The following is a 24086-nucleotide window of genomic DNA, read 5'->3' on the forward strand; positions in this document are numbered from 1 at the left end:
CTTGAATTTGGCATATTTGGACAATAAGTTTTATTTTGATGCTAAGCTAAGTGAATCAGCTCCCTGCTCCAGAGAGACTGTGAATGAGTCTATTGTCCAAACTTTAAGAACATTTGTCTTTTTTTCATGTTTCTCACAGAGTGATCTGCCTGGGATGTAAAACTGGAGGAAACTCAGTCTGTCCACGAAAGAATGACGCCCTCCTTGTTGGGGCAACGAACTTTGTCCTCACCTGTGTGTTCTCAGAGGGAAGGAGTGCAGCCGAGGGACCGACAGAGAAAAGCAGTGTCACAGAACTGTAAATGTGATGTATAGACACAGACATACTGTACATCTCACTATGTTTTCGTCCTCAAGAAAATATTTTCCACCTCCTACCTTACTTTGATTTTCTTTTTGTTAGAAAAAGGCAAGTTTAACAAAAAAAAAAAAAGAAAACATATATGAGAACAAATTTTCTGATAACTGCCCTTGCGAAAGAGGGAATTCTGTTTCCTGTAAATATATTCTGTCACTTGTTGTTGCATTGCTATGCAAGCCTAATTCAGTTTGAGCTTTTTATTTCCATATACAGGAACAGTTGGTTTTATCTGGTTATTTGTATTATATGTGAATTGCGTGGCTGCCGTGCCATAAAATAATTGTTTTATAATCCATTGTTTGTTAATAGTTACCATTAATTATTATCATTATTATTATTATTATTATTAATTGTTTTTGCACTGCAATTTTTGGTGATAAGCACAAAAACATAGCTCCTGCTGACATGAAGAACCGGAAGAATATGTGAAGAGGAGTTTCTGTACTGTAAAGAGAAGAAAACTATATACTAATGTACAGAGAGATATTAAAGAGTAAGGCTTTGCTGATGCACAGCAACAGATAACGTGCCCATTTCCATAGTTGAATAATTGGGTGGTAGACACACAAGGTTCCTAAGGCTCTGGGGAGCAGATACAAGGCTGGAAGAATTATATGCAGACAATACTGTATTTATTACTGATGGTGACCGAGTTGATCGTGTAATTCCTAATTTGCTGTTTGATAATAATTGTTTATCATCAACATTCAGAGTTTGATGCTTTGGGAGCATTTTAGGTCCGAGAGAATGTTGTGTTCTTTTCTTTTTTTTTTTGTAATGGTCTCCAAGCATTTCAAGTTTATTTTTCTCTTGTGATTTACTGCCTAAATAATTTTAGCCGCACAAAGTTTACGCTCCTCGTTCGGCATAACGGCGCACTCACCATAAAACAGTCAAAGGGAAGGAGGAGTCGCTGGAATCTGTCGCTGTAGCTCAGTCATAGCACTTACAGACAGATTTATGATTCTTCTCAGGCCTTAATAGGTAAACACACATCACAGGCAGAGGGAGGATTTACTGTGATCGGTATCGATTATACTGCCAGATTTACCTAAAATATCAGTGGAGCAATATCATTTGTTTACATCTTTTTCCTTTTTTTTTTCTTTAATTTCCATCCATTTTTAATGTTTGCTTTTTAGAGCACTTATCGTTTAATGTTTATTATATGACACTGTACACGGTCGCTTAAGAAAACAACACATCGACCTGTTCAGTTCAGCTAAGTGCTGTTAAATTAAGATGATCTGTTAAAGCAGTAAAAGAAGTTTGGTGCCTGAGTTACCAAAACCCGATGATCAGCACAGTCACGTGTCAGTAACTTTGAGGGAGAAATGGTGTGTGTGGGATTGTAGCTTTGAGTTGGTGTGTGATCCCCCACGGCCGAGTGATAGCAGAGAAAAGCCTTGTACATTAACTAGCAGGTCGGCTGCTTCATGTCTACAGTCACAGTGTGGAGCAGAACACTTTCTATCACACACGTGTCATCTGCCCGACTCCTCAACCTCTGATTCTCAAATTTTTTATCGGTTGTCCTTTATTGATGAAAAGCTTGTTTCTTCGTATGCCTTTTAAAAACTCAGAAACTCTGATTACAACAACGTTTTTAATATTACTGTTTCAGGATTTTTGTGGTTCGATGACTGTTTGTTTTTGTCTTTTTTTGTACTGCTAATGTTGATAAAAGGGGGTGGAAACTAAAGGCCGTCAGATGCTGTTGTACTGTTGTTGTCATGCCATCGTCATTTTATATCCTCCACCCAGTGGCCAGTTTTCTGGAAATGAGGTGCAAAGAGTATCTCAGGTTATTTTACATTCTGGTGGTGTTTATGTATGTGTATATATGTGTATATATCCATATACATCTCCACTTGATTTTACCATTCCATTGTCATTGACAGAAACGTCCCTCTCACGTCTGATTCTTTCATCCCCTCTTTTTCTTTTCTGCTGTGGATTTTGATTCTGAGTATAATGTGCTGGTTCAGCCACCTAAAGACAAGATGTCAGTTAAAGAACATACCAAATTAAGATTGATATTTCTAATGTCTAATGCGTTTTAGTGTCTCTTTAATACTCATTGTTTTCTTTTAAATCACAGTGTCGTTTTGTATTTATTAAAATGATAATAAAAGTATATTGTGAAATATGCATAAAGATTCGTGAGATATAAAACGTGTTTTTTGTTCCTTGTAAAGTTTGCTGTCAGAGCCGAGCAGCGAGGCCATAAGGAGATGATCGGCACACTGTGCTCAGAGCATGGTGAGGTGCCGGGTCAGTAGTCGTCTAAGTCACTCTTCGTCCTGCATGTTCACCACACTGCTCCTCTCATGTCAAAACTAAAGAAACTAAACACCTTTGTGAACACATGAGCCAAAAACAATTGCTCACAATTTGCTTGTCAAGACAATTGAGAAAACGTCTTTTTGGAAGGATGAAAGTACTTTGGCTTTCCCTCTCTTTTCATTTTCTCAATATTGTTGGTTCTTTGTAGCCTATCTGTGTGTTGCCTTTTTGCTATAAAACAAGATTAAAAATGACAAAAAGATCAAGTTGTTGGGTGAAGTCTTTCTGTACAGTACGGGGTGAGGTGACACCTCAGTCCAATGCCATTTCTAAGGTACAGTACATTCTGCCTTCTTTTTTGTTTCTTGTAAACCACCTTCTTTATTCACTTGCATGTCCTTGTCCAAGAAGAGAGTGGATCAAGAAAATAAACTTTTACAGTCTCATCCCCATGTCCTGTAAGATAAATCCATGTTCCTTTATTTCCTTGTACCTGGATCAATATCAAATAAAATATTTTTGAAAAATGAAAAATGCCTGAAATGATTTGTATCTGATAGAAATGCTCTGCTGCAGCCGAATTAACAGATCCAAACTACTGACTATAAATAAAGATGGACGACATGTCTCTCAAACAAACGGAGTGATAAGAACATCCTTAAATAACAGAAAACATCTTCAAGAAAAAACATATTTTTTATTTGCTAACCTGGAGAAGTTGGGATGATGACCTTTACTGCAGATAGCCACCACGTCTTCCACCTTTCCAACAGTCTATGGTCCAAACTGAATGTGAAAAGTAAAAAAGAGGAAACACATTTAGATATAAGAGTTGGTAGCTTTACCACAGTAGCCTACATATACAAAGTGTGTGTGTGTGTGTGTGTGTGTAAGAGCTCCTGACTCAGCTGTGCTTTTCATGTGAAACAGTCCGTATCTTGATCCCTGCACAGAAGCAGCATCAAACACAAATCTGCTTAATCACTCTCACACTTTCAAGCTTCCTCACATGAAGCTCAAAGGGAAATGACTCGTGAAAGAGACCATGCCAAACTGTATAAAATAAGAAACAACTATTGTGATCAGAAGAGCAAATGTAAACGAGTGGTTGTTCCTCACCTCCCCACTAAACATATTCCATATTATCTTTCTATTCAGTCTTTCAGTCTTTCTATTGGAGCACTTGACACACAGACCACACACGCGATTCCTTGTTTCCCAAGCAAGCAGTGAAACGTGTGTGTAGTTGCTGTCGTAGTGAATTGTTCATTGAGCAGTGTGATGTGTGAGATGACCTCAGTGTTTTCCACATAATGTGAGAAAAGAAAAAAAGAACAGTTCTCACCGTCGTCTCATGATTCTGGGCCGGTGGAGGACACGAGGTTCAGTCTGTTGGTCTCTGCTGGTGTCTGATGTTCCTCATCATTTGTTTCTTCAGGGAATGTTAATGACACTGTCCGACCTCCCAAATGATCTGAATGAGGAGAATAAAGAAGAAGTTGTTGCTTCTCTGGTGCCCATAGATTTACTCCTCACCACAGAAGGGCTGTGCAGGATTTGGACGTGGGGATGGAAACTCTGCAGCTGGAGCCGTTTCAGCCCCTTCACATGTTTGAGCGCCAGCTCCTGAGGGGAGTCTGCTGTCTGAACGCTACGTGGAACTAATAGGGCTTGTGGCGAGCTACGCTCTTGTCTGTGTGTGGTTTGTGGCCAGATGTTTGGTGTAAATGACAAATTCAAGGGTGCAGTTTTTTGTTTTTTTTAAGTACAACCTCTTGGCTGGTGTCGTTGGAGTCACGATCCTGCACATTCAGACAATAACACACTGGTGTTCTGTGTTTGGAGACGAAAAAGTTATTACTTTGAAACGAGAAAATCATTGTTGTTTGGTGCAATATTACACTGACTCACTATAGCATCATCTAGCATCATCTCTCTCCTCACAGGTTTATTCATAATGCTCAACATATACACTGGAACCATGATATTACATCCCTTTGTGAGGTTGATCCTGATCTCAATGTCAAAGCACCAGGTTGAGACTCAATGAGGTGTCATCTGCTCTGCAACAAGAGAGCTCCTAACAGTTACTGGTAATGATGTAACTGTCTAATGGCAATACAATGTTTATGTAAAAAATCATGTCTCAATTTAAATGAATATCCTGCAGCAGTGACTCCAAACAGCTCTGTAAGTGATTATTAAGTCAATCTCTACCAACATCACCCTCAACAGATAAGTGGACTCTTCCATCACTGGACTAAACTGTTAATGTTAATATGCACCTTTAGTCAAGGTTTCGTAAATAAGAAGCTTTTTCTCTTTTTCTGCCTTGTTTTTTTTTATTAATTTTGTGAAGAAATAGTGTCCAAAGGTCAAATATTGAATCTTTTCAGGTTAAGACTTATACAACACTAAAGGTTTATGAGCAGAGTCCAGCAGGAAGATGTCCGGCTGCGGCTGCACCTGCCTACATGTGGTGGACTGTTCCCGAAGAGAAAGGTGAGTTCACTCTGTTGTTGCGTTAATGTTTGTTAATAGCTAATTTAATTAAAAGAGAGACCGTTTGTCAGGCTGTATATTTACTGGAGTCAAGCCATTTTTTAGTTTGGTGGCAGCTGCAGGCGTCTGATTAAAGATTTAAGTGACTCACCAGTCAGTCTGAGGTATTTTTTTAATTCTCTTCAGTGGCTAAAAAATACATATATACTGTGTTGACATAGAATGTATATCATATCATGACTGGAGTAAAAATCAGAGTTGTATCGTCTCTACAGTCTTTTACTGAGGATGAGTTGTCTCAGAAAACATGACGTCATGTTTCTTGTCATAGAAAGAAAATGTTCACGTCTTTAGATTGTTTTTTTAAATTCTGTCCTTATATTGAACATATGGTCGAGTGAGGAGTAGATATATATAATCAACAGCTTTTGTTCTTATTTGTTTTATGTAGATATCTCTCAGATATTTGCTGTGTCACCTTTTCATGTTTAATGTAATTATATTATAAACATGAACCTTTTTCCTGTTTTGTGCATTCCTCTAAAATATTATTTGTTGTGAGGAAACATTAAATTCTCCTGTCATTTCCCTCCATGAGCAAAAAGTTACTCATTTGAATCTGATTATATTATATGATTATTATCTGGCGTTTGTCAACCAATTTAGATCTTTCTGTCTGTTTCTTATAAATGTCAATTGTTTTCAGTTTGTTGGTTCTTATCTCAGCGTAGTATATTCATACAAAAAGAAAGAAAAGTTATTATTTTTTATTTGGCTGTAAATGACTGATGACTGGCGCAGTGGGAGAACATCCTCCCACATTTTCTTTTTGAAATGGGGCCATTAATGATTTTCAAAAAACACGTAATAACCCCACACAGAGTAAGAGAAATAATGTTTGGAACGGTTAACTGTTTTTAGATTTCATATTATCAAGGTCCAGCAGTCTATCCCGACCCTTTAAACAAACCCATCAGTATATGGTCTGCAGGATCTGCTCCTATTCCACTCTCTGTTTGTGTGTGTGTGGTAATGACTGTTCTCCTTTTTGCCGACAAAGCAACTTTCCCGCTCCGCTCATCTCTTATTTCCAGCTGTTTACCAGTGTGCACTCCTCCACCTCTTCCTCATTTCTCACAGTGCTCAGAGTGTGCAGCAAATTGGCAGTTTGCTGTGACGTTACCTGTTTCTCTCCTTTCATACGATGGTGTAAATGTTGCATCAGACATCGGTGGTGTTTGTCTGTGGAGGGAGAACAAACTGGTTATGCCAGGTAGAAGGAAATGAGTTGTGCTCAGCAAATACATACTGCAGTGAGATACAAGTTAACAGGGTGTGAGTGAGTGCATTTGGATGTTTGGATGTTAGAGAGTTTGTACTGGGAGAGGGGAGCTGCTGTGTACGTACATGCATATGTGTGTCTGTCTATGGCTTTTTCAAATTTGGTTTGAAACCATCAATGTGAAGCAGAGTACCTGTGGGGTCATATACATATTTAATATTCTTAAAATAATACTATTTAAATTCATTTGCAAAGGGTTTGAGGCAGGATTAAATAACGTGTAGGAGTTGAAATATATTGTATTTGTGTCATTAGTTGTGACTTGTTACAATGAATGATGTTACAACAGTTCAGGTTTACGTCTGTGTAATAAGTTCTATTCTGGATGAGCTGAGGTGCAAATCAGGGAAAGGAAACAAAATGCTTGTTGTGTCATTGTAACTTGAAGCGGCAGCAGAAATGAGCGGGTTCTGACGAAGACCAATACTGTTTAACATAACAAACATTTAATGTGGAGTGATGTGGCTTTGGGGCTCATAATAGCTTCATAAATTCCCACTATAGTTCCGCCCATTTTCAACCTGACGAGGTGTAATCATCGGTGTTTCAAGACGCGTGTGTGTGAGACACTGATTTCTTTCCTTTACTTTTTGTATCCTTCATACTTCTTCCTGGGAAGTTGGCATTCAATTTCAGTGTGTGTGTTTTTGAAAGCGTCTTAAAATGTTAGGGTTTAAATTTGATTTGGGAAAATCCTGTCAGTATCCTCTTGTTTGTATTTTGGTTGCTCCTTGTTACTTCAAAATGTCCTCAGCATTGTCCTCAATGTTGGACATTGACAGCTTCAGAGGTCTGTTTTAGTATTAAGGTTAGAATAGGTTGAGGATAAGGTTAAGTACCTGTGATGGTTAATGTGCGACGTTACGGGGAATGCATTATAAATCCTCACAAGTAACATAAGACTGTGTGTGTGTGTATGTGTATGGGGGGGGGGCATCTTCTCCTCGTGCTGTGTTTTTTCCTCCTCCTCTTTGTCTCTGTGCTGGTGACACAGAGTGGAGGTGAGAGGGCAGCAGTACCAATGCAACACCATTCATCACACATGTCAAACAGCTAAACCAGCTGCTGGGGGCAGGCAGCATGAATTTGCATTTCATCCATCCCTCCCTCTCTCTCCCTCCCTCCTTCTCTCTCTCTCTATTTCTCATCCTTTATATATTTCCATCATAGCTGCACATTTGATAGATGACTCCTGAAGCCGAATGATTTTCCAGCTGTTTGGATGAAAACGTTGCTTTATTGACCAACACGTTTCCATGTATTGAGCTTTGTGTCACAGAGCAGACTGGTCTCATGTGGGTCCTAATCAAGAATCAGAGGCATGGGGGGTGTAGTCACAGGGTCTGAGGATTGGTTGTCCTTAATGACAGTGTGTTGGAATGGGAGTGACTGTGTTTCTGGTTCACGTTGAGGATAATAACATAAGGGGGAGCATCCCTGTTTTTATCAGGGTTTCAGTTATCGGGGTTAACAGTTATTGGTGGTGATTACTAAAAGTAAATTTTCAAAGTGGAGACCAAAAAATGGCAAACATTTGTTATTTCTATTTTAATAAAACTACCAAAATTACTATTGAAATTGTATCTTATCAATTATCTGTTGAATTGAATAATTGTTTTAGTGCTAATCTTACACATATATTCAACTTCTGTGTGGTTGCATACATTGTGTTCTATATCCTGCAAATCATTCTACACAACACAACAAGTATAATACATAACTTTTCCTGAAAACAGGTACTTCACTTTCAATGCATCGGCTACAGGTCACTGAACAAACATTTCCATCTAGGAGCCCATCGGCAAATTGTCTTACACCCTCCTTATTAAAAGGAACTTGTGTTTCCTAACTAGACAAACGCAGTGACATGCAAAAACAGAGCTCAACACATTTACTCACAACACGTTAATACTGAATAAATGTGATATTTTCATTTGACTGAGCACAGACACATTATTCTCTGTTAGAGGAAACCAAATTGCAAGAGTGTGAACTGTATTTATCAAATCATATAATATCCCTGCTGCTTAATATCAGTTAGAAACTTATGAAGCTCTGCAGCTCGTGTGTGTCGTGTGTTTGACATAATAAGAAATAAATGATGCACTTGTGTTCCGGGCCCAGATGGGTTGTTTCACGTGGCTTAAAGAGAGCCGGTTACACAACATGTCATAGTTTACTGACTGAGGATCAGCCTAACCTAACAGAAAGTTTTAAAGGGTTTGTAATTCTCTTGTGAGTTTTCCGTACATTTCCATGACATGTTTAGATTTCTCAGCCTCCTCTGCCTGATACATGAATGCCTCTATTATTCTTTGCGATAGTAACCTGAAGGTTATCTCTCTGCACAGCTCTTCTGGCACATTTGTCATCCCACTATATTCTTTTCACATTCACCGACATCCTTGCCTGCCTACACTTTTCCTTTCTCTCCACTCATCTGCTCTCCTTGAGATCTGCAGTTGAATTGTGTTCAGGTGTGGAGTGGGAGGTGGCCTTACATTTCACCTTGCAGTCTTTTCAAAAAGGGACCATTGAAGCTGAGAGCAGGGACTTTCATGAAAGCTGAGAGACCGAATTCAAGAGGGAAAACTGTGTTGGCAGAAATAAACAGTAATTGATTGCGGTGCATTCTAATACGCATCCAGAGAAGCTGTAAAAAGAAAGCAGTGTATGCATGATTTAAATTTTCTGACGTGTGTGTGTGTGTGTGTGTTGCCACTGGATGTTTGTATCTAAGTACACTTGTCATATACTAAGTGTTTCTGAGTACGGAGCCGTAGGTGCACGGCATCTTGTTCCTGTGGGCTTTTAATCTGCCATTGGCGTCTGGTGGGACGACTTGATGAACAATCTCTTAATCAAAGCTTAATTGTTTAGCATGATCCTGAGTGACCTGCCTAATGGAAACCCCCCCTTGATTAATGATGTGTGTTAACGAACACAGTGGGAGACACCCCAAAACCTTGTCCGACTCTCGTTAATTAAAGGCTGGGCCCAACATTGTCTGAGGCTGGAACACGCTGCATAACGTAATGGAAATGGAAACATAGACGCTTCAGCCTGCTGATGGTGGTCGTGAAGCTTTGATAGATTTAATATAAACATTGCGTTCTCTTCAGTCAGTTTTTTACTGAGGTTTCTGCATGTCCTGTAAATCATCTTATTTTATAGGACATATGGTTTTACTGCACATGTACCATGGTTTATAGGAGAAAATCAAAGAGTAGAGAAATGTTTTCTCTGACCGTGAGTCCAAACTACACATGTCCTTCTTCCTTTAAATCTTGTCCATCAAAACAAGGCATTTATAAATCCTACGCTTGGCCGTGAAAACCACACGGAGGAATAAAGAAGCAGTTTTGCCATGGCCTGGTTTTGTCTCTGGTTGTATGAAGTGGGGAGAAAATATGTAAAACTATCCTTTCCTGACACACAGACACATGTCTAACTTTTATGGAAGCGTGCTCATGTTTTTCATGCAGTAGCACTTCAGCACATGTGACGAGCAGAGGTTTTGCAGATACAAGTCTTTGCCAAGGACTTTGAAAGTTGCAAGGCTGCGACACAATAGTTTTCATTGGATGCCACTTTAGAGCTGTATTTTTCTACAGTTAACTTTGGATTTCAGAATGAAAAGCATAATTTAGTCTTTAGTCAGATTTTTCAGAGTGGGCTGCACACATTACTCAACAATTTAGTAGATGTGCATTCTATGTAAAATTGCTCATTCATCATAGACTTATTGTTAAAGTCTGACAGATTTTTTGGGGGCTGATATCGTTATTGAGGACTAAAAAATATATTTTACCAAGATATCGCAAAGTGGATCATTTACAAAAATGGTGATGATTCAATGATGAAATGTTACCAAATAAATAAATAAATAATTCTGACCTAAAGTTTTACAGTTTAACCGTCAGCTGCATTATGAAGAACTGTAAAAAGAACATGTTTTCTTCATTGGTTATTCTGTTAATAATATAATTAATATCTGCAAACATATACACACACCTATAGCAATATTTCTGTGGCTCATATTGGTTGGACTTCCACAATGCTTTGTAATTTATACATGTCACGATCCTTCTTCTGCAGCATTAAAAACAGAGTTCCTTGGTTCTCTGGTGAAGATGATCTTTGGTTTCTCTTTTCTTTGCTGCCTGTTCCTACATTGCGACCAAAGAATAAAGGTCTTTCACAGTCAGGGCTCCTCAGCTCTGGAACTCACTGACCGAGGATCTGGACTTATAGAATCAGTGACATCCTTTAAATCACTTCTTAAAACTTATCGTTTCAAAAGAGCCTTTAATTAATTCTTGCATAATGTTGCATTGCCATTGGATTTTTCATCTGTGTTATTGTCATTTATTGTTTCCTATTGTTTGGGGCTTTCTTCCTTTTCCTTTCCTCTGTGTTTCTTATCTATTGTTTTTGTTTTTACTTTTGGATCTGTACCATCATATTTTCTGTATCATTTATTTTCCTTAGTCTTGAAATGTCCTCATCCTTGTTCATACATGTTAAGCACTCCATAACTTAATTTTGAAAAGTGCTGCATAAATAAAGTTTATTATCATTATTCATCTGCTGCATGTTCCTAAGAAGTTACGTGTGCAGCAAGGAGAAAGATTTTTTGGCCTCTAAGCCTGAACGTCAGCGCTCACTGAGGCATGATCAGTTAATCTCTTCCAGTCGCGAAAGGTGTTGGGGTTCATACGCTGCCCCAACATCTATCTTCTCCAGCTCGGGCCACACATGCTGGAAATGGAAAGGAGACTGAGGGGGGGGGTAACGCATATGTTAAAGGAATATGTCGTATTATACTGCATCTATAAAATGTTTCAGGTCTCATGATTTATTGAGTAATATCTTAAAAAATAGCCTTGTCGTACACGTTTTTATTTGATGTGTCGTAGCTGTTGTGGCTCTGCAGTTATCTGGTGACGAGGATGAAGATGTACCTGCACGCTGCTCCACTCTCAGAATTCCTTTACCACTCTTTTTTCCACTCATTACTTCGGTCACGGTCAATAGCAGATGGTGCAGCTGCTAGTTTAATTGTCTTCATTACCAAGGCATCTGCTTTGTGCTTTTTTAAACCCACAACACTGTGGCATCACCCAAGCAGTGGAGGCCATGTTTGAGAAATTACAAAACACACGGACGGAAGAAAAACTGTTCCTGATGACTGCGGAAATACCAGCTCTCAGAAAATTACGGAACGTTGTGTGTATTTTCCAGCAAAATAGCGCCACAGTAACCTGTTACATCTCCAATGCAAAAACACGACCAAGATAATATTAAACGTTATTGTCTGGGTATGTTTTCTACTTGCCATCTGCCTTGCATGTGTTGCCTACACCAGAAAGTCTGTAAACGAGAGAAGGAGAATCCCTGTGGCTCTGTTCGGTTATTTTCTTAGCTGCCGAGATGAGTTGTATCAAGCTGAGGCTGTGGGAGAAAAAAACCATCAGATGTTGGGCTCCCACAATCCTCTCTACCTTGGATCTGCGACAACAAAGCAGCTGAGGGAAAATGTCATCCACACATCATCCTCGACGGCCCTGCATGAATGAATAATTACTGCGACTTTGACTCAGGTCAGGGAGACGAAGGAAACGACACCCACCCTCACCCTCTTTCAGAAGAGAAGCCCTGCATCATGACGTGTGACAGGACGACGACGCTGAGGAGGCTGTGACATGCTGTGATGCTTCAGAAAGAAAAAGATTTTTCTTGTGGCAAAACGCTCGGGGAAATGAAATGATTCATCCCAGCAGCTCGGTACGTGCTCTTTCTCAAAAAGATGAGATGGGGACACGGGGGGTTCATCTGCGCCGAGGCAAGGGGGCGGGAGGACGTCGAAGGATTGGTGTTGAGCTAACTGCAGTCATGTCAGGAAGGAAGCAAGGCTTTGGAAATGCATCATTGTCGCCATTATGCTTAATAATTTGAATGACATCTCAGTGCATGACTCACAGGCACTCGTATGGGGGCTGGTGGGGTTATTAGAAATGACTCCCCCAATGATGTGTGTCACTGAAGCAGCAAATTAACATGAGGAGATGGAGGCACGTTAAAAGTAGCAGAGAAAGGGGAGGGCGAGGCGGAGATGGGTGGATGTGAAGGGGAACAGGGGGTAGACGTGCACAAAGATGTTGCTATTTTCACCCTCTTTGTTGGCGGCGGCGTTCGGCTCGTGGTGAACCAGCTCCTGCTCTGCTGAAGCTTCCTGTGAACACCAGGTGCTCCCATTGTGATAAATGATTCTCAACTGTGCCGAACAATGGCAGAGGCACCCAGATGTGTCCCTCATCACGCAGCTCCATAGCTCCTCTTCCTCAAACTACGTAATAAGCACAGTGCAGTTGCGTGTCTTCCCCCCGCTGGAAACTGAAGGCTATTTCTGCTTCCTTATAAACCTTGTTGTTCTCATGGGAGCTGACAGTCCCCTGGAAGACACCAGAGGATTGCTCTGCCTGTTTACTGACCAGCTTCTCTAATGTCCTGTTCTCTCCTCCTCTGCGATGTTCACCTCACATCCTGCCTTCTTCTTCCCTCTCGTCTCTCAGCTCCCATGCCTCCCTTTGTTTCCCTGTCTCCAGCCTCTGACAGCAGACAAGGCTTGATACATGCACATGCCTTCACCTTTTTCCACCCAGTAATTTATGCTGTCAGGGGTTTTCCTCTGTGTGGATGGCCAGGCTTTCATGTGTGTGCAGAGTGGTGTCTTGAGGTGTTGACATGTTCCTTCATGCTCACCATGAAACAGACTGCAGCAGGTAATCGATGGGGGTTTAATGCCACAGGCGCGCAGTGCAAACTGGGAGGGAACCCGACAATTAGACGGAGAAAAGGTGGGAAACTGGAGCCCAACTGAAACATCAGCAACACAAAGTTGTCCACTAAGTCCTTAACACAACAGTCACAACTTTTAACTTCACAAAGAATACAATCCTTACTTTTTGTTTTCCATCCGATTAATATAACTGAGATTGAGACTTCTTGTACATGTTTGGGTACAAATTGAGATTGAAAGTAATTTTTTGACGTTTTGGCAGATAAAAGTCAAAACATTATCCTTAATTTTGAAATAGATAGCTTAACATAGTATTTTTATCATTGTAACCTGGCCACAAAGATCCTCTGACCTTAAGTACTTACTTTAACACATAGTTTCTGAAGGTAGTTTGCACTTGCTAACTTTTCCAGGATTTCCAACCCTAGCTTTAAAAGATTGTAATATATTACAGATAGCACATCCAGCTTATTGTATAGTCCCTGGGCAATTAATTGAATCTCAATTACAGCTTCTAACGATTATGAAAACAAAGTAATCATCACAAACCGATTATTATCCCATTATATAATCCAGCCTCTCTTGCCTAAATTTGTGATGTTTCCATAATCAATGAGTAGTGATGTTAAATAATTGTGATTATGATTTTTTTGCCAAAATCAAGCAGCCCTACTTCTTATTACCTGAAACTTGTTGGTCTAAACCTGCAGCGTATTCCTGCGACCCCTCCTCTGCTTTATCTCTATGAGGGAGCTTATATCCATCTGTGTCGCCACAATACCTACATGCTTCAAATGAGATCAGCTCTCCCAGACCTCCCTGTCCACAGACGAAAAGTGCTTCCTCCCCATCCACACAATAGTCCTGTTCAGTATTCAGCCAGGCATATTGGTCAGGATTCTGCCAAAGTGATAAAACCCCATTTATCAGCTGAAAGCGTCTGCAGACTGCAGATATATCCCATCTCTTTGCTTTTGATGCTGGTGTCACACCAGTATGATTCTGGCAGGCTTACTGAACCCCCAGTGGCTACGCGCTCAAGCTCAAGATCTCATTACCAAGTGGTGTTGCTTGCTAATGAATTTGTTTCTAATGATCTTATTTGTATGTGTCTCACACAACTTTGGGTAAAACACGCTACAGTTGTCCCAGCAGGGGCAGAAGTTAATGCCTCTCTGTGGGATTTTTTTTTCACAAAACAACTCTTCAATCCATATTTTTTGTGGTTGATTTGGCAGTTTATTTCCAAGGCATCTAATAGGAATCCTAATTGGAACAGTTTTGAAACAGTTGAATGATGAAAACCATTAGGAGTTTACTTTCATTATTTATTTACCCTCCATTTAAAGCAGCCTGAGCCTCAGCTGTAAACTTCAGTTTCTTATTTCCTCGTGCTGATGTTAAGTTCTTCCTCCCACCTTCAGGTTGATTACTGAACCTGTCAACATTTGATCATAAACACTACACATATGTAATAAAGCCTTTTTGAAAATGTGCAGGAGCAGCATTGTTCTAATCGTTTCACAAATATTGCCTCAGAGGAATAAAAACCGCATCACGCTTAGATCCAATTTGTGCTACACTCACCAATTACTTTCACGGTCCACTTCCCCTCTAATACAGAAAGGCCAGATTATCTGCTGGATGTCTGGGTGCTGCACACCCTAATTACAAACACAAATTGGAAAAGCGCAACTTGTGACAAAGTATGTAGCACATGATTTGTCCTCTTACCAAAAAAAATATTTGCACTAATTTACTTTGTCTCTGTGTCCTCAATCAGATTACGCTACGCTGAGAAGTGGAGGAGCTGCTTATGTAAAATGTGATGAGTTTGTGATCTTTCTTTTGGTCTCATAATCAGATAAAACTGTAGCATGGATGTAGTGTGTAAGTGGGTTTAATTAATCTTAACAGCAGTACCAGCGTAGTTCATTACATGACTGATTAAGAGGATATAAGAAGGAAAAGACCGAATATGAGGTTATCAAATACAATATAGTGTTGTGAAGAGTTGTGTGAATCTACAAAGAGAGTTTTAAAAAGCACCATTACTCCATAAACTGCACTTACAGCTTGTTTTGCTCTTTATTGCCTCGCTTCTTCCTGGCTGGCTGCACACATCTCATGCCTGGACTCGCAGAGGACACAAGTGGTGAGGACGTCAGGGCTGATTGTGGTGTGACTGAGGAGAGAACCAGTGGCGTCGAGTGGAACGTTAATGCATGTGAACTCGGAGTCACATCCATCGGGAGCTTTGCTCTTAACGCTGAGTCAAGCTGAGGGACGGGTCCAACCTACAGAAGCTGAGACTGCGACACAGGAGACTTGATGGGAGGTTTATTGGATCAAAGTTAAAGAATTATGATGAGCACGTTAAAAGTTTTCAGAACTTTAAATTACTGACTGAGCATTATGTCCATGATCTCGCACAAATAACACAATTTCCAGAACCAATGGGACATTTTGGAATTGGTTTGTTTCATCCTCAAATCCCTCATATTTGAGAAACACTAACTAGAGTTCTTGGAAAGTGACTTAAATTAGGTAATTTAAAAGTACATTTGATGGATTTATTAAATCTTTTGACATTTTTACTTCTAGTTCCATTCATTCCCCTATATTTTTGGGATTATAACCCGTCCTTAGAATCAATAAAACAGACTGATACAGCATGCAAGTGTAAGCACAAGAAAGTTAAGTGTGTATTATTTTATGCAGCTGAGTTCACACCTGCACAACTCAAATCAAACTTTCCAGAGACAGTAATGTGCAGATAAAGACTGAGCGAGTCAGGAAACTGCTATAGAGACGGATGTACTCCTCAGCCTTCCAGGAGATAGATGCGCCCTGCCACTGTATAAATTGGCTGTCGGAAACATTGTGTGAGGAAAAGCTGCAATTGCCGGGAAGTTAGCGGTGGATTGACAATGATGGAGAGATGAAAAGGAGGGGAGGACGGAGCGAGGGTCAAAAGGGAGGGAGGTAGTGAGGTGAAAATTGGGAGAGGGCCAAGGTCAGGGTTGAATGAGATTGCGAGACAACTGTTTCAGAACAGACGACCAGCGGGACAATAAATGAAGACAGAGACGTTTTAGATTCAATTATGGACAAAGTAAAGTAAATAGCTTTCTGCTGTGGAGTCAATCTACAGAACAGTCAGCAACAAACAGGTATTAAAGCAAGTAGTGCCATCATTATCAGATTCAAAATGACTGTTGTTTTTAGTGCCGCTATACTTTACTTAAAGAGCTCATCCCCTGTGAATTGCATAATAAAGGCTGCATTAGAGCTGAACGGTGACTGGCCTCAATTCAGAACAATAAAGGAAAGAGCCACACTGTAGAAGAGCAATTATTCAAAGGTTCTGGCAGGTCTGATAAAATGAATGAAACCTTATGACTTGGCAAAGTAGCTTCATGGATAATGCAGGACTTCCTGGATGGAGGTCAGAGTTATTGGAGGACTGTTCCCCCTGTGGGATCGTTGCAAGGATTTGGCCGTACTCTGCAGATGTCTGGCGTACATAGAGGGAGAGATAGCAGTCGTCTGCTGCAGGAAGGAAGACGTGAGGAAATGAGACGTAGGCCAGGGATCAAACTATGACCGGGACGCCAGTGACAGTATCAAAAGAGCAATGCCAAGAACATTGAGTAGAAGAAAGACACAATGGTTGCGTCTCCATTTCTTCTCCTTGTGTGAGATCTTATTTGATCCCTTCAGAGGATCTCCACCTACAACAGACAGAAGATAAATTGGCGTCCCTGTAATTGCCTGAACCTTTAACCTGCAGGCAGGATGTGATCACATGACCCTGGGAGGGCTAACGTTTGGCCTCTATCACAGAACAGCGTCAGCTATTGAGTGGCTGCAGTAATGGCCTACCAGAGGGCTGGTAGCGTCACGCAGAGTAATGATGACCCATGCTCGCCTGCAAGCTACTGCTTTTCTTCTCATCGATGCAATTACTGCACTGAGGCATGGCTTGGCCAGAAGCCCCGAAAGCCAGGAGGAAGATCGCAGTTCCCTGCTGTTCGTCCTGAAGCTGCAAACACCACAAAGACCACAGTGATGCTGCGTAAATGTGCATCGCTTAATCTCTGCTATTGAAATAGATATAGATGATATTTTGCACACAGGTTGTCGTGATGCACTAATTATTGTTGACGCTCCTGCTCATGTTTGGCCCCCAACCAGTGAAAAAATGAGATGACAAAAGAGGTAATTTCCTCTTTCTCTCAAGATGGTGTGTAATTGTGTGAGCTACAGTGTGAAGGGGGCTGGTGGCGGATGGGGGACTGGCAGGGGAGGGTCTGTGTGAGGCTGCTCCCTCCCCATTCCTTCTGACAAAGACTTTAATTCACTGTAATTATACAGATGGGTTGAAATATACAGCAAGACAGGGAATCACTCCAATTATGCAGAGTTGATTAAAACTTGGACCCCATGCCAGTCTTCTGCAGGAGCATAGGAGGAGTCAAGATGTGCACGGCAAAAACGCTGAACACATAAGAGCGGTTAACATCTGCACCACATTGACCGGCTGAGGATTTCTGTGTTTGAAGCCGAAAAGTGACAATATACTGTTTGATGGTCCGGTGCATGAGGAGGGGTTTCTGCTCTTGACAGAAGACAAACTCCCCGTGTTGAAATCTCATCGCATCATAATGAAGATGGATCAACGCTATTCATTTGCTGACAACCGCACACAGTGTCGAGCACAGCCCGTCTCCTGTGTTGTGTCACTGCGTATATATAGCTGCAGCGTTTTCACACAGTCACAGGGATAAGTCCTTGGCATCTGGAGACCATGGTCAGCGGAGGAGAACGGGGAAGAGACAAAGGGAGGGAGGAAAAAATATGGGAGATGGTGAGTTAAAGAGAAACAGACGCAGAGACAAAGAGAATGAGAAGGGGAGAGGAAAAAGATCACAAATAGGGAGGAACGGAGTGAAAAGGGCAAGACATTTGTCACCCTCCCCTACAGGACTATAGGAAGAAAGAACAATATCATTAATCTCCTGACATTTCAATATTGTATTAACCTTTCTAGTGGAATTCTCTGGGCTCATTAGTCTTTTTTGAGGGGGAGAAAAATAATAATCGATAAAACAAGCTCTGGACACGATTTAGAAATATACACCAGTCAAATAACATACAACCCGAAGCCAGTCATATGATGCAATCCTGTCTTTAGCAATCGCTCCCTTTATCTACTTTGAATGAAAAAACACATACAAAAACATACCCTCTGAAAAGATAAATGGAGGTGAGAGGGTGTAGCTGTTGCTCTCAAGTAGGTCACCGTCATAAAAGAGAAAAATTGCCAGACTGTAAAACAACAGCTTTAGATGGCAACACAAGCGCATCAGCCATCTTATGATGAAAAAGAAAAAACCCCAAGGCCACACACAGCGTGATAAACCCATGTCTCATCTCCTCGCTCGCTCAGTCAGTCAGCAGCCGGCCAACGACAGGAGGATGGAGAGGAGACGAGGGAAAGAGAGGGCGGAGAAGAGGTGAGATCAACCCAAAGGTGCCGACACCCTTTAAAATCCACAGCCATGATAATCCTCCCCCCCGTGACACCTCCGCAGCCCCGCTCACCCTCGTCCTCACCCTCCATCCATCAGCGCCTGAAGAGCACCCGCCATTCACATCACAACTCCCCAGGTCATTTGACTAAGAAAACACTCATTTATCCCCATTATGTGGCCTCGCTGCACATTAAGCATCGCCAGGCCTTTTTCTCTGTCGCCATTTACATTGTTTTCCATGATCGGTCGTGTCAGGGGGTTCCTGAGCGTTCTTGCTTGTAAATGCTGCTATGACAACACATCACTTTTGAATGGTATGATTGTATGTTTGCATTGGGCATTCCAAACCTCGGGTGGGAATAAGTTGGGGTGAAAGGTTATTTCAATACTGTCATTACACGTTTACTCAACACCTTGAACAAGACAAGAGCCTTCGAATGTTTTCTCTGGATTCAAAGGGAAGTGAGTGGGCGGCAGATTCACACAGTGTCTCTCTGTGTGAGGGGTCTTTTAATTAGTGCTCTGTTTAGTAGTTTAGTAGAAATCAATCATATCTGTAACAGGAGAAAAATTGGATTGACTGGAGACTGATTAAAAATCTACAGGGGACAGACAAAATAACGTTCATACAGAAGGATTGTGAAGTCTGAGCTGAGGTATCTACGTCTTTAATATGCATGTTTGTATTAAACCACATCGTTATAAATCAACAAACACGATGATTGTAGCATCCGTAAGGTGAAAAACCTTGATTTCTCAAGTTGTTCATTTTTCGCATTAGCCAGAAACAATCCCATTCGTTTTTTTGATCAAATATTCAGTAGTAGTTGATCAATAGCAAATTATGAACAATAATGATAATCTATCATTTTAAGTAATTAATCAAAAGTCGAAATACCAAACATTTACATATAATACATTTAAATTTGTCAGTTAGAGTCGACCTTTTTCAATTTGCTACGCTGTGGTTATCAAATCCTTATGACACAGAAATGTAACTGAGATTTGATATTTTACAGTTATTTCAAATTACCACAAATAAAAAGACCACACAAATTCTACCAAATAGAGTGAGTTTAGAAAATAGGAAAAATTTTTGGAGCAAAATGTAGACAGAAATGTAAAATGTTAACGCACATCTTTTCTGCATTATTCAATTTGTTGTTGCTGTTATCGGCGCATATACTGAATACTTCAACTTCAAATGTATTCATTTAGAACTTTAAACACAACATTGTTGTTTCAAAGTTCTTTATAAAAAAAGTGATAACAGACGACCAGTGATAAGAATAATAATACTACAAAACACAACAATGTAGGCACATTGAAAGGCTAAAGAATAAAAACGTGGTACTTTTAAAAAGAATCTGATGATGGGAGGGAGAGAGTCTCTGAGACAGTCTCTGCTCAGATCTCTGTGTCCTGACTGTGAGAACAGGAGCTCTGAGATGTACGAGAGGGTCAGACCATTTAGTGCCTTGTACACAAACAGAAGAATTTTGAAATCAATCCTGTAGCTGACAGAAAACCAGTGTAGCGAGGCGAGAACGGCTGTAGCTCATATTGACTGATTTTTATTTGCCAGCTGATAAATCATTTCGCCTCTAATTTGCATAAGTAATTTCATAGTTTTTTTACTGTATCACTTAAGTGTTTTAGGTATTGCTTTGTTGGAATTGTGTTGCATTTTGCATATATTAGGAGATATTTTAGGAAAAAAAATTTTTTTGTTTAGTTTCTTTGTTTGTTTTGTTCTTCAGTTTTGTTTTCCCACTGTTTGTCTTCTATCTTGTAAACCTGAGTGCAAGTTAATTTCCACTGAAGTGAACTATTCCCTCATAATACATATATGTTTGTTACCACATAAAACTAAATAGACATTATCGTATCTATATTGCAAACATGTCTTTAAAGGTAGCAGCATCATACTACAGACTTTTCCATGATTTCTGCAAGTGCAGTGAATCTTGTAATGTTCCTGCGAATCAAAGGGCCTATAACAAAAATTCAAAACTGTAAGCACTTTGATCATGACCATGATTCATTGCTAACATTAAATGGTTGATGGTGAGTTCAGCTGATGATGCAAAGAGGACAGCAGAGAAAAAAGCTGAGGAAAGATCCGAGGAGATGGCACGAGGAGGCCATATCCCTCTGGGTTAATTGTGGGGACCCCATCAGCACTAAATAAGGTCGGTTAGACTGACTGGCTAAGTGACGAATGGATGAACAAATCACCCAGATTACTTCCCAGTTATTAAAAAAAAAACTCGGACTTGGCCGGCGTCCACACTCCCTCTCTCATTACATCTGGCACTGACGGCCATCTTTCACCGTAACTCATCTCACTTCAATTTCCACAATTTGGAACGAGCGCAAGTGTTTAACATTGATTAAGAACAAGTTTTTAGTAATAATGTGAAATTGTGATGAGTCGGTTGGTGAGATCATTAAACGTAAATGAATTTTGATTGATCGTGTGAAGAGGTGGCGTCTGACCTGCAGCTGTAGTGTAAATGGCTGTGGAGAGGGTGTGGTGAGACGTCCACACACCGTGCACCTGTGATGACGGCTTCCTCGCCGGCGTTCTCGTGAAGTGTGGCGGCGGCAAGACGAGTCGTCAGACAGTACACAGCTGTTCCCTTAATTACCCCCTAGTTTTGGAAAGAGGTTAATGAAGCAGATTGGCGATCAGAAATGAGAGACAGCCTGAATGTGCACAAAAGAAATTAGTTTCTGGCTGCTGGGACAGAGTTGAAAGCGGCAGCGGTTGAAATCATTGATTGCATAAACTGAAACACTGAAGACATAAAGAAAGAGGAAGCTGATGGAGGTGGAGAGGTTTGTGTGCTCTACAGATTTGTACATGTGCAGCATATTCCTCCCTGTGCAGAGTAATTAGGTCTTTTACTGACGTTGGTACATTAATGTCTGTGAATGTACTTCCTTCTGACAAATTACTCATTTTCTTCTTTCAATTGAAACTTCAATGAAGGCAGAAACAGAGGACTTGATTTGTGCAGGTGGTTTTTTTATTGTATTGTTTCTTTAGCCGCAGCAGTGCAATCAGTGGACTAGAAGAGACTGTGTGATCTTTTTGGGTTGTAAAGATTATTTTAGCCTTAAAGCATAATTTCCTTCCACCTGTATTTCTGTTGATTAAGCTGGAAGTTTGGGACATTAGGCATCTTTACATGGAGCCTAACATTCTGATCATAAAAGACCAAATTCAATTTTAAATGCTTCAACACCTCAGTTAGGATAAACAGGCTCTAAAAGATTGAAGCAGACGGATCAGCTGCAGAGCGAGAAGTCCCTCTCCTGATTAAACCCCTAAAAACTCATCTGTTTCTAAAAAATTACATATTTGGAAGTTTTTTCCCCATTTAAAAATCCTTCCTGAAATTGGCTTGGATTTAACTCACTTAGTATTTGTGCACCCATAAATATTCAAATGAATCAACAGGCATTCCTCCTTTTCAAAGATGAATTGGTTCTCTGCCCGTAGTTTGTTTTTAGTACATACTAGAACTGAAGAGTACCAGATAATAAGCACTGGATGCTAACGACTGTGCTGAACAGACAATAGATCCGTCTTCTGGGAGCTGATCAAACATGTGCCACAGAGATGGGATACAGATGAGAGATGAGATCGCCATTAAAGAAGACGAATGTATGACATGTTCATCACTTTTGATGGTGACACACAGCTGCTGTTCTGATTAAACGTGTCAGCACGTGTAAACACCACACTGTATTAATCACATCAACGCAAACAGCTGATCCTCAATCTTCAATCAGAATGAATTGAGAAAAGAAAAAAACAACACTACTTGCTGCTGTTGTTGTTTATGATTATAAGAAAATGAGCTTTTAAAGGGTTGTGGTGGTTGCACTCAGTGTTCGTATAATTTGTCACACTTTACATTTCATCCCAGTGAAAAACATTACACGTAGTCCTTTGTTCCCAGTACATCAGGTGGGTGCACACAATTTAGCAAACTTTCTGCAGTCACACTCACCATTTGTTTGTACAGAGCTCATCTGGCAAAAGGCCTGAAACCTGCAGGAAGTGGTGTTTAAGACCAGCCCCACAGGAAGTGGAGGAGGCCAACGGCAGATTGAAAAGGGGGGAGGTTAGATTTAGAATGGGTTCAAACTTCTTTGTTTGACTTTGCTATTATTTGTTTTAAGACAATACTATTTGTTTTGTGTACATAATTATTTCAATTGTTTCTATTTGTATGTTTCTAATTTATTTCGGTTTTTAAAGTTGTATGTTTGATTAGGTTTCCCCTGTGTGCCTGTCTGGACTAGTCCACCTGTTTATATCTTCTCCCTGTTTGTTAATTGTAAATTTGAAGTTGATGCTGTTGCCTTGCCTACTTAGTTGACCTCTTAAAATTTGGGCCCTGAATTTTTTTCTACTTTTCTAAAATATATAGGTATTTAGTTATTTGTCATTTGATAAAAAAAAGGATTTCATTAAAAATGATGAATTACTTTTTACACATTTGCCCTTTCTGCTTGGTCCCCAACAAAGGAATTCTCTCACTATATTTACACAGTTTTACTTTAGATTCAATCACATAGAAAAATGTGTATTCATCAGTACTAAAACGCAACTATAACAGTTGCTAATCAACCCATTTTTTAACTCACATACTCTGTTATTCTACTTCCCCCAGTTTTAATCCTGTACACATGCCACTACACACACAGGTAGAGTAACTGTAAGGACCAGACTAAAGACCCTGCAGCCTCATCCTGCATATTCATGGGTTTGTGGAGCAGCCAGTGGATCCGCTTAATATCCTTAATCACCTGCATCTCATTGTGGGGCCTGGACACACCTCCACTCATTAAAATGATGGATGAAGGCATAAGAGGGATGCTCTCCCCTGTTCCAAATTTGTTCTTGTTTAGAAAGGTGCTTATTAGAGAACACCTGGGGGAAGGAAAGGGGGGAGGGAGCCTGAAATGCTGAGAGAGCTGAGGAGGAGGAGGAGGAGGAGGAGGAGGAGGAGGGGGGATTCAGAGACCACAGTTGTCATCACTAAAACATTACTGAATTACACCGATCTGCTTCTCATTTGTCTCTGTCAACACCAAACGTCAGACATTTTTTTGTATGATCAAGATTCTTTGATGACACGAATTCACTGCTAAAAATGCTGTTTCCAATTACATGTGTAAATTCCTGTATTTTTATCTTCAAAACACATTATGTGTCTTTAAATGGTCTCTTTTCAAATT

At 40.3% G+C, this 24086-nt stretch overlaps 1 protein-coding gene and 1 long non-coding RNA gene across 16 annotated transcripts in view; one reads left to right on the forward strand and one right to left on the reverse strand.

Moving 5' to 3' along the window:
• robo2 (roundabout, axon guidance receptor, homolog 2 (Drosophila)) overlaps nt 1-3181 on the forward strand; it is a 289705-nt gene extending 286524 nt beyond the window's left edge. For all 11 annotated transcript variants that reach the window (XM_020088438.2, XM_069534223.1, XM_069534219.1 and 8 more), the window contains one exon: nt 140-3181. In XM_020088438.2, coding sequence (XP_019943997.2) covers nt 140-141 — 2 coding nt within the window. In that variant the 3' untranslated portion in view covers nt 142-3181. The remainder of the gene's footprint in view (nt 1-139) is intronic.
• On the reverse strand, nt 1949-22921 carry LOC109630185 (uncharacterized). 5 transcript variants are annotated; one of them, XR_002202762.2, is made up of 9 exons: nt 22853-22921; nt 21330-21484; nt 15367-15605; nt 14881-14957; nt 6333-6391; nt 3993-4121; nt 3357-3433; nt 2243-2353; nt 1949-2136 (listed from the first exon to the last, which is right to left on the reverse strand). It is a non-coding gene; the product is annotated as an uncharacterized lncRNA (long non-coding RNA). The 5 variants fall into 5 exon arrangements; XR_002202765.2 differs by having other exon boundaries at nt 15367-15478; nt 22853-22912; XR_011244519.1 differs by lacking the exon at nt 14881-14957 and having other exon boundaries at nt 22853-22912.
• Between the last annotated feature and the right edge of the window lie 1165 nt (nt 22922-24086).

This window comes from Paralichthys olivaceus, chromosome 11, assembly GCF_024713975.1.
Source record: "Paralichthys olivaceus isolate ysfri-2021 chromosome 11, ASM2471397v2, whole genome shotgun sequence".
Lineage (NCBI taxonomy): Eukaryota > Metazoa > Chordata > Actinopteri > Pleuronectiformes > Paralichthyidae > Paralichthys > Paralichthys olivaceus.